Here is a 13434-nt window from a genome sequence, read left to right as displayed (position 1 = left end):
TTCTGAAAAAGCACTGTTTCTAGTGCATAAAATAGTGCGACGATTTCGGCGAGAATGTAGCAACATTAAATATCCGGCCAAATTATCAAAATATTACCTATTTGCAAAAGTTAAGCACAAGATATATAATTTTTTAGGATATATTATATATATATATAATGGGTGACGTTTGCTTTTCTGCAGTGGTTTATTCTTGAGAAAATCGGTTTTGCAGAGTTTAAAGTCAGCCTGCAAAAAGTGTCTGATTTTATTTCACTTTAATGTGTTGACATCGGTGTTTTTACCCACCACAGTCGAGCCAGCCGCCGCTTGTTAACCGCTTAAACGTTCGTGCGCTTCTACACTGAGTTTTAGGGTAGTATGTAACATGTCGATCTGTTCCTGGATATCCTGAAAGCCGATGTCAAATCAGCTCCAGAAATGATCATATTATATTTCAGCTGTTTTCAAAACAAACGGTCTGTAGGTAAGTTTGTAGATTATTTTAGAATGCAGAAAACAGGTCATTTTAACATCTGACCTGATTGTTTTTGTTGAGTTAGCAGCATGATCCTTGAATACATGTACAAGAGTAACATAATATTTTTTAATATTATAGTTCATACAGCACACACATGTTACTGAAAGGTTACAAGTCTGTTGATTGTTCAGTCATTGACTAATCAGTCACCACACTGAAGTTCTTAACAACTGATTTGTTAAGAAGTCAGTCCACCGTTTGCTCCAGTCTTTCCAGAGTGCTTCACACTGATGGTCCCTTTAAAGTCGAGCATTGTGCAAGAATGAACTTTGCATGCCCTGGACTTTCAAACTATAGTCGGGTTCCTGATAAGTGGATACAAACAACTCAAAACGGTGAACTGTAATTGTCGCTTAACAGTAAAACTGGGTTGCAGTGTTTGTGAATGCAGCTTTACTGAAACTGTAAATGATGTCTGACAGAGGGCGCTCGAATAGAAGGTGTGAGAAGTTATTATAGAATATTACTGCTTACCTGTACTAAAAGAATGGAGCCGGTATATTTCGCTCTCAGATTGCTGCTTTACTTGAGGTTCATAGGATATTTAAAAGTAGAAGGCAACACTGGTTGGTGATGGAGATTGTTGGTCAGACCTAGAAACTGTATGTGTGTTACAGAGCTTTTTCTGGCTTTTCTTTTATTCTTGCAGAGGATGTTGTGCTTATTTTACGGACGATCTGATTTCCTGGACGATCTGATTTCCTCGTGTCAGCATTGTTCCCACATCATCATAATTAATGTTGTTCCAGGTTCAACATTGCAAGTGACCAATCACCTTCTTGTGACGTCATTCCTTTGCGACTTCGAAATACCCGCCTTCGAGTATTTCGAAATACAAGTGAAGAAGCGAAAAACCGCCGCCTGTCCGCCGAATTTGAAGTCAATTTAGGATACTTTCCTTTAATAAACGGTAAGCATTATACATATGTTCCTCACTTGGCTTGCTGTTTGTTTGCTAGCGATAGGCTACTTGACGACAGCATTAGCTAACCAGTGTTCCCCAACTTTTTGGGTGTTTCGTGGCCCGGGGGTTGGGTCAGGCAAAATTGCAGTAGCTTCCCTGATCATTTTACAAACATAAGTGAAGAGAATCTGGACTAAAAGGCCTAGACTTATGGTTGTGTGCTGAATCTATGAATCAAACTATCACCTGGAAACATAATTAACTGGTCCATAGCTGTGAAACTGGACATGAGTTCTTGATTCTATGGAGATTAACAGTAATCCAGAAATTTACAAATTTGTCCTGGTACATCGCGTAAATGTTGTCCCAGGGACATCGCGTAAATGTTGTCCCTGGGACATTGTGTAAATGTTGTCCCTGGGACATCGTGTAGAAGTTGCCCTGGGACATCGTGTAAATGTTGTCCCTGGGACATCGTGTAAATGTTGTCCCTGGGACATCGTGTAATTGTTGTCCCTGGGACATCGTGTAGATGTTGTCCCTGGGACATCGTGTAAATATTGTCCCTGGGACATCGCGTAAATGTTGTCCCTGGGATATCGCGTAAATGTTGTCCCTGGGATATCGCGTAGATGTTGTCCCTGGGACATCGTGTAGATGTTGTCCCTGGGACATCGTGTGATAGCTTGTAAATAATGGAATGAAAATTATTGATTGTTATTAACTTGTGAAAAAGAAGTGTAACAAATCCACATGTTATGTTCTTACACCCTTACAGAAACTGTGACTCCTTCACAATGTCAGGTAAATGTCAACTCATGTTGAATAATCAACCAATCAAGCCTTTTATTATCACATGCAATGTTATTGTACAATTTACTTAATGAATCGTGTTCCTTAGTTCTGTTTTTATTTATATGTATTTATTTATTTGTTTTATAAGGTAATAGATGGCCTAATCTATTTGCAGTGTGAGGTATGTTGAAAAGCTTGTTTGATCATAATGACATAGCATGTTTACGTTTTTTGTAATGTATTTGAAAACATAGGTGTATTTATGTTATTTTTATAGAATTTCCCTCACATTTATCCAATACCAAGCCAAATCACTGGAAAAATTTTGGATGGGTCCACAAGAGCACAAAGTGCATACTTTTTGAAGGTATGACTTGGACTGTGGTAACTATGTTCTTATCACAAAGGGTTTATAAGTTGCCACTATAAACAAACAGCATTTTCCAAAATTGAAGCCTTGTCAGAAGAACCTGAAAAATACCTTTCTGAAACCTTTTCTGTGTAAAGACTTGTTCAAAAGCAATGCACACAGATTAAAACATTTCTGTCTTGGCCAACTGATAAAGAACACCAAAAATTGAGTGGTGCGTGTTGAGTCTGTGGTCTTGATTTGTTTTGTACACACTATAGAAATTAATTAATGTAAACCAAAAATGACACTTTCTATATGTTTGTGTATCTGCAGAATTAATTACAAGTCTCACCTGACAAGCTTTTGCAGTTTTGCAGTGTCATTCTTGACAGAAAAACATACTTGTCACATTATTTTTATTTCCAGAAAAACATCTTTCAGATGTATGAGAAATTGATTGGAGCCTGTCTGGAAAACGGCAGCCACTGGACCTTGTTTGTAAGTTGCACAGATTTTGCACTCTCTCTAGTGCAGTGGTTCTTAACCTTGTTGGAGGTACCGAACCCCACCAGCTTCATATGCGCATTCACTGAACCCCTCTTTAGTGAAAAATAAAATGTGATTTTTTTACTGGTGCACAAAATGAGCCATGCATGTCATGGCGAAGGCTCTGCCGAACCCCTGAGACCGACTCACCGAACCCCTAGGGTTCGATCGAACCCAGGTTAAGAACCACTGCTCTAGTGCATGATACTTTTCGGTGTCCCTCATTAGGAAAGCTCAAGGCCCAAGCCTACCATATCCATCTTTTTACAAAACAGTTTTGTGACATACCCAAGAGGACCATAGTCTATATGAATTCATTTGGCGAGTCGGAGGTCAGAAAAAGTGCGGTGTTGAAAAACTGGAGGTAATTAATTAACATATTTAACATAACATATTTAATTTAATTGAAATCATTACCGAACGTGGTTATTGATTTCTCTATATGCTTTTTATTTGTAATAACTGCGATCTCTCAGCTCATTTGCTTCAGCAAGAGGCTGCACTGGAGAGTGGACCTTGTCACATGTGAGCCACCCACATCAACAGGATGGGAACTCATGTGGAGTGCATGTCATAATGGTACTGAAAACTATAGCTTTAACCTATATAAGTAATGTTTACATTTTTGCCTAGTCAGTTTTTAAAGCCTTAGAGGCAGGATGGTAAAATCTCAATTTTTTTTGTAGATTGAACCATTTCAGCAGTAATGCTTTGCTTTGGTTGCTCTGTTTTTTTTTTTTTTTTTCTCGGGGGGGGGGGGGGGGGGGGGGGGGGTTAAAAACAAACAAACATTTCTTTGTTAATCTAATTCTTTTTGTTCTTTTTTTTTTTTTTTCTTCTTCGTCAATTATTAGTTTGCCCAATCTCTCATTGACGGTAAAACACAAGTGGAGGAGTACAACACTGAAATCACAAAGCTCAGGTCCCGACTTTGCCACTACTTATTTTCCTCAATAGGTAAAGATAAAATTAGCTGCCTTCTTTTTCTCTAACATTGGAAAATGTAACTTGTACTTAAACAAATTATATTTTGCAGATCGAACTAGGAAGTGCAGTCAGTGCTGGTGTGTGATTGCAGCCAAAGACCGGGTACACTATGACATGTCCTTAGCCATATAGATTGTTTATTTAATGGACTTTGTTCATTTGTTTTTTGTTTGTTTATTTCTTCTTCTTTTTTTTTTTTTAATTCACAGGTGCAGTGCCAGAAATGTGGTGCATACAAGCACATGCGTTGTTCAAAGTCTGTTTGTGGCATCTGTATCTTCTGTGAGAGTAAGTCACAATATAACTAAACAATGTCCAAAAATGTTTAAAGTGAAATTTTTTTTCGTAATTTTGCCTTTGCACACCAGGACTGTGTAATTAAAGTGGACGTTTCAAGATCCAGTTTTTACACAAAACTATTTTAGACATAACTGTGTCGTATTGTGGGGATTTCTCTTCACAATTAAATTGATATAGTGCTGTTTATATCATTCTTCTTTATGTAACAGCACAGTGCAGCACAGCAGAGGGAAAGGAGTTGTGCAGCATAGTGGGTGGCTATACAGGAGGAGCAATAGAAGTAGCCAGTGAAGAATGTCATCAGGGAAAGCATCAGGCAGCGAATGACAAAGGAAAAGTTCCTAAGGGAGAGAACATCTGCAGCAAATCGACAAGTAACAGTGAGATAGGAAGACTGACAGTCAGAGATGAAGGTACACAGACTGAAGACAAAGAAAAAGAAACAGAAGTATACGGCACAAGTCTGAGTACAGATAATGCTGCTGCTGATGATGTTGACAGGATCGATGCAGATACAGAATTCCAAACTGATTCAGAAGGAACTAGTACAGTTTACAGAGTGCATGGTCGCTTATCTGTACCAAGCTCAAAAAAGAAAACCTACACAATAACAGAAGACGAGATCAAGCGCAGAATCAACGCAGAGAACATGTCAGTTCATGTTTTCAGAGGTTTGATTGGGGTAGGTATACATTTCGTGATTTTGATGTCACCTGAAATAAATCCGGGTTACTCGTATCAATGAAGTGACAATGTGGCTGGAAATTGTGCATTTGCTGCAACATATACACAATTACACCATGTAAACAAAAGCATTTAACTTTGTGCGCATGTGTGTGTCTCTCTCTGCTCTTTTGGTGTTTGCACTTTTTCTTTTTTAGGGCCGTAAAGCCAAACTGCCCGCAATGATTCTTGACAGGCCTAAGAAGGCCAAAACTAAAGTAACGGTGTTTAGTGTTCTGAGTGAAGAGGAGGCTGGGGAGCTAGCCCTCGGGTTTGCCGGAAGATTGGCCTGCGATGTCACAACAGACATGGTCTGTAAAGGCATCGACCATTCAAGTGCTGATATGACAAAGTAAGTTAGTAAAACAATATGAAAGTTGTATCTTTTTTGGTATTATTTGTCATTTCCCCGTATTTGGGTTATTGGTGTAACATTGTTAATCTTACTTTCTAATAACAGACAGACTCTTCTCAAAATCCAACACAATCTTAAACATGAGCTGACTGATTCCTCAACCTTCAGTTTGCTGACACACACCTTTGGCCCCGCTGCACTGGATTCTGTCATTTCATTCCTGTGTGAAAAACTTGATCTTGTCTCTTAAATAATGAAACCTTTTGTGACTTTTGTTTGTTCTGTAAATCAGAATCTTGAAAATTGTTCATTGTTGTTCTAAGTTTGTGTTAACTATTTGGCAAAAATGATTGGTTCCTAATCCAAACAGCATAATGACTGTTCTAACACATATCTTAAAAATGCTACAAAGAAAGAAAATTATCACATATGTTTCAATATGAATGTAATTGTGTCACACTCGGTTTGTAGTAACTTTCCTGTTTTATTTTGAGTTTTGGTATGTTTACACTGTTATTTTTATTTCCCGTGTGTTCGTCTTCCCTTATTAGTTTTACTGTATTTAATTAGTCTGATTTAATAACTTATAATTATTTACTTTCCAGTGTTTATATATGCTCCTCGTTTGGATTATTGTTTGTTTGAGTTCTGCCTGTCTTTTCTATTAAAGATTTGGACTTTTGGACTATTAGTGGACCTCGTAGGTTTTTATTCTGTTCAATTGGTAATTGACTGGGTTTAATTTAGTGGCCTGGAAAACAGGCCGGAGGGGTCTGGTCATTTTAACCCCCTAAGACCCGAAATCTTCCATGGCATGCATTTTTAATTTCTCTTTGATATTTGGGCCGATTGGAACCCGATGAATGTAAAAAGAAAGAATTACCAGGTTTTGTTTTTTTTACCTAATTTTTGTTTCTGAGAAAAATGAGAGCCACATATGAGGACATTAATTTGAAATTTCGATAGAACAGTTGCAGTATAATGTCCTCGTAACTGTATATCAGGCACTTGTTGATCAAGATTTAGTATTTTGGTCTAAATAACCCAAAATGTGATGTCCACATGTGTGGACGCCAGGCTGGAGTAAAGTGTTAGAGCTATTTATACCTATGTAAACTTTTATACACTGGTTTTTACCTGTCTTGTTTCAGAAAGGTTTAAAAGGGTAATGTCCACAGTTTATTTGTTTATTTATTTGTTTGAATTCAACATATTTTATTAAAGTAATTGAGCTTGAACACAGAAAAAACTGAATCAAATAATCATAAAATCAAATCACTTGCATATACTGAAGTCTAATCTACTCTGAGCTAATGCCGGTTTCCAACACTAATGATCGGGTGAAGGAGAGAGATGAGGGTGTGCACGGCCACTGGTGCTCTTATCCCTGTTCTTTGTGATACAATCCAACAGGAAAGCAGTCAAACCCTTGGACATTAGCCAAGTTAACGTTCACAAATATATACACACAGAGGAACTCTGAGCCCCAATGTCAGCATTAGCACAAACATGCCACTTCATACCAAATCTCAGTGTGAGGTCAGGTGTTAGTCTCATTCCATTATTCTGGCTATATTTTCTTACTCATTACTATTAAACTTATACTTAAGGCTCTATTAACAAAATCACACCCCAATAACTCTGTTATTACACTTTGTATTTAATCATAAAAAGGCTGGATGTTGAAACCTTTTACTTCTATTTTGTATGAGCCAGGATTCTCAACAGCTGATACTCTATGTCCAAAAAGTGACAGGTATCGTTTTATGGAGCAAAAAACTTAAGAGCGCATATTTTATAAATAATACCAACAATTACAAATGCAGACCTTTAATAGTAATAAGTAATCCTTTATTTATAATGCATAGCAATATAAAAATAGTAACATATGAAAATATTACAATGGGCACAGATGAATTTGTATCAAAAACAGCAACCAAGCCAAAGTAATGAATAACACACATAAATAACAACTGCTTGAGAGACCAAACAATTTCTTTTCAACTGTTCCTTGGCAGAAAGTTAAGACAGCTATTCAGCTTTAGGTTTCAATAAACAGAAGTAATGGATGCAGTCCCTTTGAAATGTCACACAAAAGTCTACTTATGCATATACTTAGCTTTAACTCTTCTCTTTTTTGTTTTGTATTCCAAAAGGTTTTCATTTTCTCCAGAGGATGTCTCTCTTTCAGTGGTTATCGACTGTTCACATTCATTTTCACAGACTGTTGGAATGTCGATGCTGGCCGAACGTTTCTTGCTAGAATACAATGGCCTAATTTTGCGTGCATTCTCTGTCGTCTTTATTTCGTACTGGCATATACTTTTGCCTACTTGTTTTGTTTTTAAGACATTTGTATGCAGTTCATCTATCATTGGAGTAATACCCTCTGGAATGAATGCCCACTGTTTAACTGTGTCTAAAACAGCATTTAGTTTTCCAACTGCATCTTCTGTGCATTTTTTGTCTGTGCTTTCAACTACAGGAGTGTCATTCAAAGTTGATAGAGGACTTTTCAGAGAGTTTTTCATTTTTTTAAAATGGCTACAAGCCACCTTCAGGCAAGCACATGTGTTATAGTGAGAGAACGTACAACAAGTGCACTGAAGTGTTTCAGCCGATGCAAAAAAACACAGATTTCCAAACAAACTTGGCATTTTTATCACTTTCAAGTCCTCACAGTGTACAAAGTAATGCCTTTCTTTCACTGCAATTCTTGCCAAGGTAGAAATGTCTGTTTCCATGTTTGGATAGATGTCATTGTCAGCCTCTGCTAATTTTGCAAGTAACACTAGATGCTTGCAAAGAAGTCCTCGTAAGCCATATGTACAGTTGCAGTAGGACTCAACAGGGCAGACGTCATACACCATGTCTTCTCTTGACTCAGATCGGACTTGATATGCATTAACTCCATGGCTGTTCTTGACTGTAATTTTAAGAGCCCAACCACTTTCCATCAGTCTTGAAGCAGAGTCTGAAACTTGAGACAAGGGGTCAGCAAACCTGTTTTTCATGCGGCCCACATCTTGCAGGGTTTTTATGACTGAGAAGTAGTCGTCGGCCTTCCCTAGGAGCACTTCAATCAGATCATCCAGACGCCTATTCTTGTAGCCAGATAAAAACTGGTATTTCAGGCGGTGGAAAAATCTGAAAAACAGTTATTTGAAATGATTAGTAACTGTAATTGAAGGAATTTAAAGTTTTAATCAAGACTGTATTATTTTTTTAAAAATTGGAATACCTATTGCACACGTCTTTTATAAAGGAATGCTCTGTGCCGGTTTAGCTGATTTAGGCAAATCCACCTACTCTGTTTTTTGTTGTGATAACATAAAAAACGCTGCTAGAATTTAAAGGATTTGCCTAAAACCTGTTCTGGCAATGACATGACGAACCTACTCAGTTTAGCCTCTTGGATTAAAGCATAATATCTTTTTTTCAGCAATACAATTGAATGAGGTCAAAATAATAAATCATACCTTTCAATCACATTGTTTGTTTCAGAACGAGCGTGACTGAAGCGACGGCCGTAGTCACACCACATGTGGCCAATGCCTTCCCAGTGCTTCTGAAAATACTGGCACACCAAAGGGTATTGCTTAAATGTCTGGCAGAACTCTGCTGATGTGGCTTTAAAGTCGTCCTCCTAAGAGAATTGGATGCAACAGAATATATTTCAATCCATTTAACAGACCTATTGAAATCTTTAATATTATGTATTGAAGCCCTTTTCCTTTTATTGAATAACATTAAGAATTTTAAGTTATTAATAATATGTCGTGTTTTTGTATTAAGAAGCAATTATTTCTTCCCTTACAATGGCTAAGAAGGAACACTAAACCTATAAGCATATTTGGTTTCAGCATCTGTCTGTGAAAGAATCCCACTCACAAGTTCTACTGCACAGTGGGTGACACAATGATGGTCTGCACAGCTTAAGTACTTGTTTTGATAAGCAAGATAAGAAGCCAGTTTTAGAAATTGTTTCAAAAATCTATTTTGTATCTCTCTGTAACTTTTTTTAGCAACTGAAAGTTATTATGCTCTTAGTGTAATCAAGAAATCAAAATGTGAAATAGACAAATTACACTTACAGATGTGCAAGCTTTCAGCTTACAAAAGAAAGAAATGATTTCATTTCTCTTTTGGGTGTTAGAAAGCCCATGGACCCCGGACTCTGATTTTGAAAGCCATCGATTAACAGCCTGTGAATGTAAGAGAAAAAAAGTTAATCTGGAGAGAGAGACAGAGGAGCAGCTGTACAAAAAGCATAAAAGAAAGCTGACGTCCAAAAATAACTTTGTCACTCACTGGACAAGAGGACCTGTGCATTACAGAAATCAACCAGGCAAACATATTTTTAAATGTCAAAAAGAGCTTTGGGAAGCAGCCACCAGAAGATGAGTGCACTGTGGTCTTAAATGGATGGACATAGTCACTCAACATTTTATCCCTTTATATTCATTAACCTGAGTAGGTGAATATCACAATGAGGCAAATCATAACAACAGGACCCTGTTGTAAAAATGTGTTTCAGGTGCATCTTAGACAACGTGAAAAGAAAACAATGTGGTTTACCTGCAAGACATGGTACCAGCATAGAAGGATAGCTGACTCTGGAAAAACCTTCTGCAAAGCATTTATTTCCGCAAAGTCTTTGTCAACCATAAATGCTCTACAGAAAAAAAGAAAACACTAAATGAGATTAAACAGTATGAAAATGTTTTTGCTATCTCAAAGCACCACTTCAATGCCAAATTAAACATTTCAACTCACAAGTAGATATATAAAATACTGCATACAGCCTATAGGAATAACTTTAACAACTGGAAAGGAAAGTTTTTTGCAGCCCATGCTGCAGCTATAGCATTAGATTCTGGCATGTTATAACTTTTTTGAAAAGGAATTATTTCAAAATTAATAGCTGTCAATGTATTATTTACCTCGGGGAAGTTGGGAAATGCTCACAAACTATTCCAAGAACAGTTTCCAGGGTTTTCTGACTTTCGTTGCTGACAATAGCATAGGCCACAGGGGGCCTGTTCTTCGTACCGCGCTAAGTGAGTTAACTGGATGAGATTGTTGACGATTTCGCGTGATCCTGGATCGTTCGGTTCCCCGAAGCCCATCCGGGACTTGCTGTCATAGCAACAGAGCCGTAAGCGTAAACCTGCTGGGGAGCAGGTTTACTTTATGTAAACAGGATTAGATCGCGGCCACGCAGGTATGTCCGCGTCATTCATACGAAAGCAACAGCGATATTCCACCACTGTTTCACCATAAATAAATAACATCAATGTAACTAAAGATAATGCAGCACTTGATCCTTTTATTGATTTCACACAGATACATACAGGTCATTCCCTAAAAAAGGGAAATGTACTATTAACATTCTATTACATGTATGTGATTATTACAGATGTAATTCATATTTCAGAGTAGTAATTGTAAATTACTTCGTGTAATCAAGATGAGAGACCACGGCTATAAAAGCGAAGGTGGATTTGGGAAGTCTGTCGCAGTCATATCCTGTCCGTTTACGCGAGCAACCCATTGCGGAAGGTGCAAGATTGATAAGGAGAGTCCTCAGAATTCAGCGTATATTGCGGGACAGACAAGATCCTTTAGCTCAGCGCGACAGTGTGCTCATAGAGAGATATCGATTTTCCCGTGAGGGTATTATTCACTTAACCAACTTGTTGACGAGGGGGTGCAGGACCACCACCTGTCTTTTTTTTTTTGCTCTGCCCTTTTCTTGGTTGCTGTTATGAACAAACAAACAGAGTATTCCAGGGTCTCTTTCCAAGAGACGACAAGCAATATAAGTGATAAATATTACCATTCTGTAGAATATTCTTATATTTCACTTTTACTTGTTCCCATGTTCTAGTGGGTCCTGTTGTGGCTCTAATGTGAAAGGGGATATAATATAACATATTATAATATAATATAATGTAATATAATATTGGATAATATGGTGTGATATGATAAATCTACCCTACCGCCTACTGGTGTTGGCCAGAGGGGCCGATGGCGCAATATGGCAGCCTGGCTTCTGTCAGTCTGCCCCAGGGCAGCTGTGGCTACAACCGTAGCTGCTTCCACCAGTGTGTGAATGTGAGAGTGAATGAATAGTGGCATTGTAAAGCGCTTTGGGTGCCTTGAAAAGCGCTATATAAATCCACTCCATTATTATTGTTATTATTATTATTATTAAATTACTTACGAGTTTGATTTGTCAGCAACTTTCTGCCAGCCCTCTCTCCTTGCTTTTGCAGCCTTTGCAGTGTTCCCTTGCGTTTTAATTACACTCTGAAACTCCTGAAATCCCTCACTCAAGAGTTCTTGCTCTGCTGCCGAAAAATACCGAGCGCGCTCCTTCGACATTTTCGCCGACCAATCAAAGGGTTGCCGATCAATGTTTCTACTATCGATGCGTAGCCCCTGTTGGGCCACCCAGTGATCTCACATTACTTCATCCAGCTATACTAATCGTCAACAACAGGTGTGTTCGGGGAACCGGAATAGCGAGCTCAGAGTTAGCGCGATGATTTGGTCTTGGATGTTTCATTTGATCTTGGATGTAGTAAGCGACGTACGAAGCACAGGGCCAGGGACTCCATGCCCATGATCATCTCTTACAACAAGTGTGAATAAGGGAAATGAATACTGGTTAACGCAGTGCGTGGTGTCAACAAATACTAACTGTTTTGCATAGTTCTCCATGTTTGATTTCATTACAGGTGTCTGCAAAATAATCATTAGTTCTTGGTCAGATGTGTATGGTTGATAGAAGAGAACATGTTCTTGATGTTTTCCATTAAGTAAGGTATGTACACATTGACTGTCTCCACAGTTAAAGTGCTTCTTCCTCATCATGCAGGTTCTAACACTGTCAATGTCACGTGGTGTGACAAAATGCTCTCTGTTGTGAAGATCTCTGTGTCCATGTTCTTTGGCCCATTTATGACATTCGGTTAGTATGATGGCTGGCTTAGTTCCAAGGGAAAGCAGTTCCTCAATCTTCCTCCTCAAATCACTGGAAATATTGTTGAAATGTGCGTCTTTTGGGTCCGAAGGATCATGCCCATCATGCTTATCATATGTACGCTGCACGATGACTGTGTGGTCTTTCCAACATTTGAGTACTTTAAATGAAACATAGGCCTTACAGCCCACTGCTCTGTAGCTGTTTCGACTTTTTTCCCCAGCTCTGATGCAGTTGAATTTGTAATAGTCTCTTTTCCTGTCTTTACCTGAGGCAACATTTAAACATTTATAATGTCCATGAAGGGTTAATGAGTTCAATTTTTCTAACACAACACTGAATGGGTCCTCCTGGCATTGTGACACATGCACACAAAGTTGTGTGTCTTTTCCAGTTCTTTATTTTTTCGTCATTCAGAACACTTCTTCTAATTATGTCGTCCATTTCTGGTGGAAAAATAGCGAAGGTTTAATTAGTCAATATTCATTAATTCATTTTAACTTGTTTTGGGGTTTTTTGCAATACAATGTAAGTATTAAATATAATATTAAAAAAATATATATATAAAATAATATAAAACAAACAGGGGCTAAAAGAAGCTAAACTTTCATATGGTATGTCTCTGGCAACTTTAACATGATGTCCCAGGGACAACATCTACACGATGTCCCAGGGCAACTTCTACATGATGTCCCAGGGACAACATTTACGCGATGTCCCAGGGACAACATTTACGCGATGTCCCAGGGACAACATTTACGCGATGTCCCAGGGACAACATTTACGCGATGTACCAGGACAAATTTGTAAATTTCTGGATTACTGTTAATCTCCATAGAATCAAGAACTCATGTCCAGTTTCACAGCTATGGACCAGTTAATTATGTTTCCAGGTGATAGTTTGATTCATAGATTCAGCACACAACCATAAGTCTAGGCCTTTTAGTCCAGATTCTCTTCACTT

The 13434-nt window shown here is 38.1% G+C and overlaps 2 protein-coding genes across 4 annotated transcripts; one reads left to right on the top strand and one right to left on the bottom strand.

Annotated features, from left to right (window-relative positions):
* Positions 1 to 847: 847 nt before the first annotated feature.
* On the top strand, positions 848 to 6173 carry LOC146553179 (uncharacterized). Of its 2 annotated transcripts, XM_085255874.1 has the most exons (14): positions 848 to 960; positions 1270 to 1430; positions 2203 to 2228; positions 2368 to 2400; positions 2497 to 2586; positions 2998 to 3069; positions 3393 to 3481; positions 3594 to 3696; positions 3972 to 4074; positions 4154 to 4206; positions 4314 to 4392; positions 4614 to 5086; positions 5286 to 5479; positions 5588 to 6173. In XM_085255874.1, exons 1-14 carry the CDS (start codon positions 929 to 931, stop codon positions 5730 to 5732), a joined length of 1653 nt encoding a protein of 550 aa, XP_085112000.1. In that variant the 5' UTR covers positions 848 to 928; the 3' UTR covers positions 5733 to 6173. The 2 variants fall into 2 exon arrangements, with proteins under 2 accessions (XP_085112000.1, XP_085112001.1); XM_085255875.1 differs by lacking the exons at positions 848 to 960; positions 1270 to 1430 and having other exon boundaries at positions 2037 to 2228.
* A 1134-nt stretch (positions 6174 to 7307) lies between these two features.
* Positions 7308 to 12880, bottom strand: LOC146553178 (uncharacterized). Of its 2 annotated transcripts, XM_085255883.1 has the most exons (6): positions 12089 to 12880; positions 10426 to 10526; positions 10061 to 10157; positions 9577 to 9687; positions 8962 to 9128; positions 7308 to 8629 (listed from the first exon to the last, which is right to left on the bottom strand). In XM_085255883.1, exons 1-6 carry the CDS (start codon positions 12359 to 12361, stop codon positions 7582 to 7584), a joined length of 1797 nt encoding a protein of 598 aa, XP_085112009.1. In that variant the 5' UTR covers positions 12362 to 12880; the 3' UTR covers positions 7308 to 7581. The 2 variants fall into 2 exon arrangements, with proteins under 2 accessions (XP_085112009.1, XP_085112008.1); XM_085255882.1 differs by lacking the exon at positions 12089 to 12880 and having other exon boundaries at positions 10259 to 10499.
* Between the last annotated feature and the right edge of the window lie 554 nt (positions 12881 to 13434).

The sequence above is a fragment of the Mchenga conophoros genome, linkage group LG18 (genome assembly GCF_057382185.1).
Source record: "Mchenga conophoros isolate Kocher_MC1m ecotype Shallow Benthic linkage group LG18, M_conophoros_male_GT1.1, whole genome shotgun sequence".
Classification (NCBI taxonomy): Eukaryota; Metazoa; Chordata; class Actinopteri; order Cichliformes; family Cichlidae; genus Mchenga; species Mchenga conophoros.
The sequence above is the reverse complement of the archived record's forward strand: the minus strand, read 5'-3'. Positions and strand labels throughout refer to the sequence as shown.

Excerpts from the sequence above, each read along its gene's own strand:
- LOC146553178 (XM_085255883.1), bottom strand. The coding sequence starts at position 12,361 with ATGATGAGGAAGAAGCACTTTAACTGTGGAGACAGTCAATGTGTACAT. Across the intron at positions 10,527-12,088 it reads GGCATGGAGTCCCTGGCCCT|AACAGGCCCCCTGTGGCCTA; the intron begins GTGCTTCGTACG and ends CGCGGTACGAAG. Across the intron at positions 8,630-8,961 it reads ACAAACAATGTGATTGAAAG|ATTTTTCCACCGCCTGAAAT; the intron begins GTATGATTTATT and ends ACTGTTTTTCAG.
- LOC146553179 (XM_085255874.1), top strand. The coding sequence starts at position 929 with ATGATGTCTGACAGAGGGCGCTCGAATAGAAG. Across the intron at positions 5,087-5,285 it reads TTTTCAGAGGTTTGATTGGG|GGCCGTAAAGCCAAACTGCC; the intron begins GTAGGTATACAT and ends TTTCTTTTTTAG. Across the intron at positions 5,480-5,587 it reads TCAAGTGCTGATATGACAAA|ACAGACTCTTCTCAAAATCC; the intron begins GTAAGTTAGTAA and ends TTCTAATAACAG.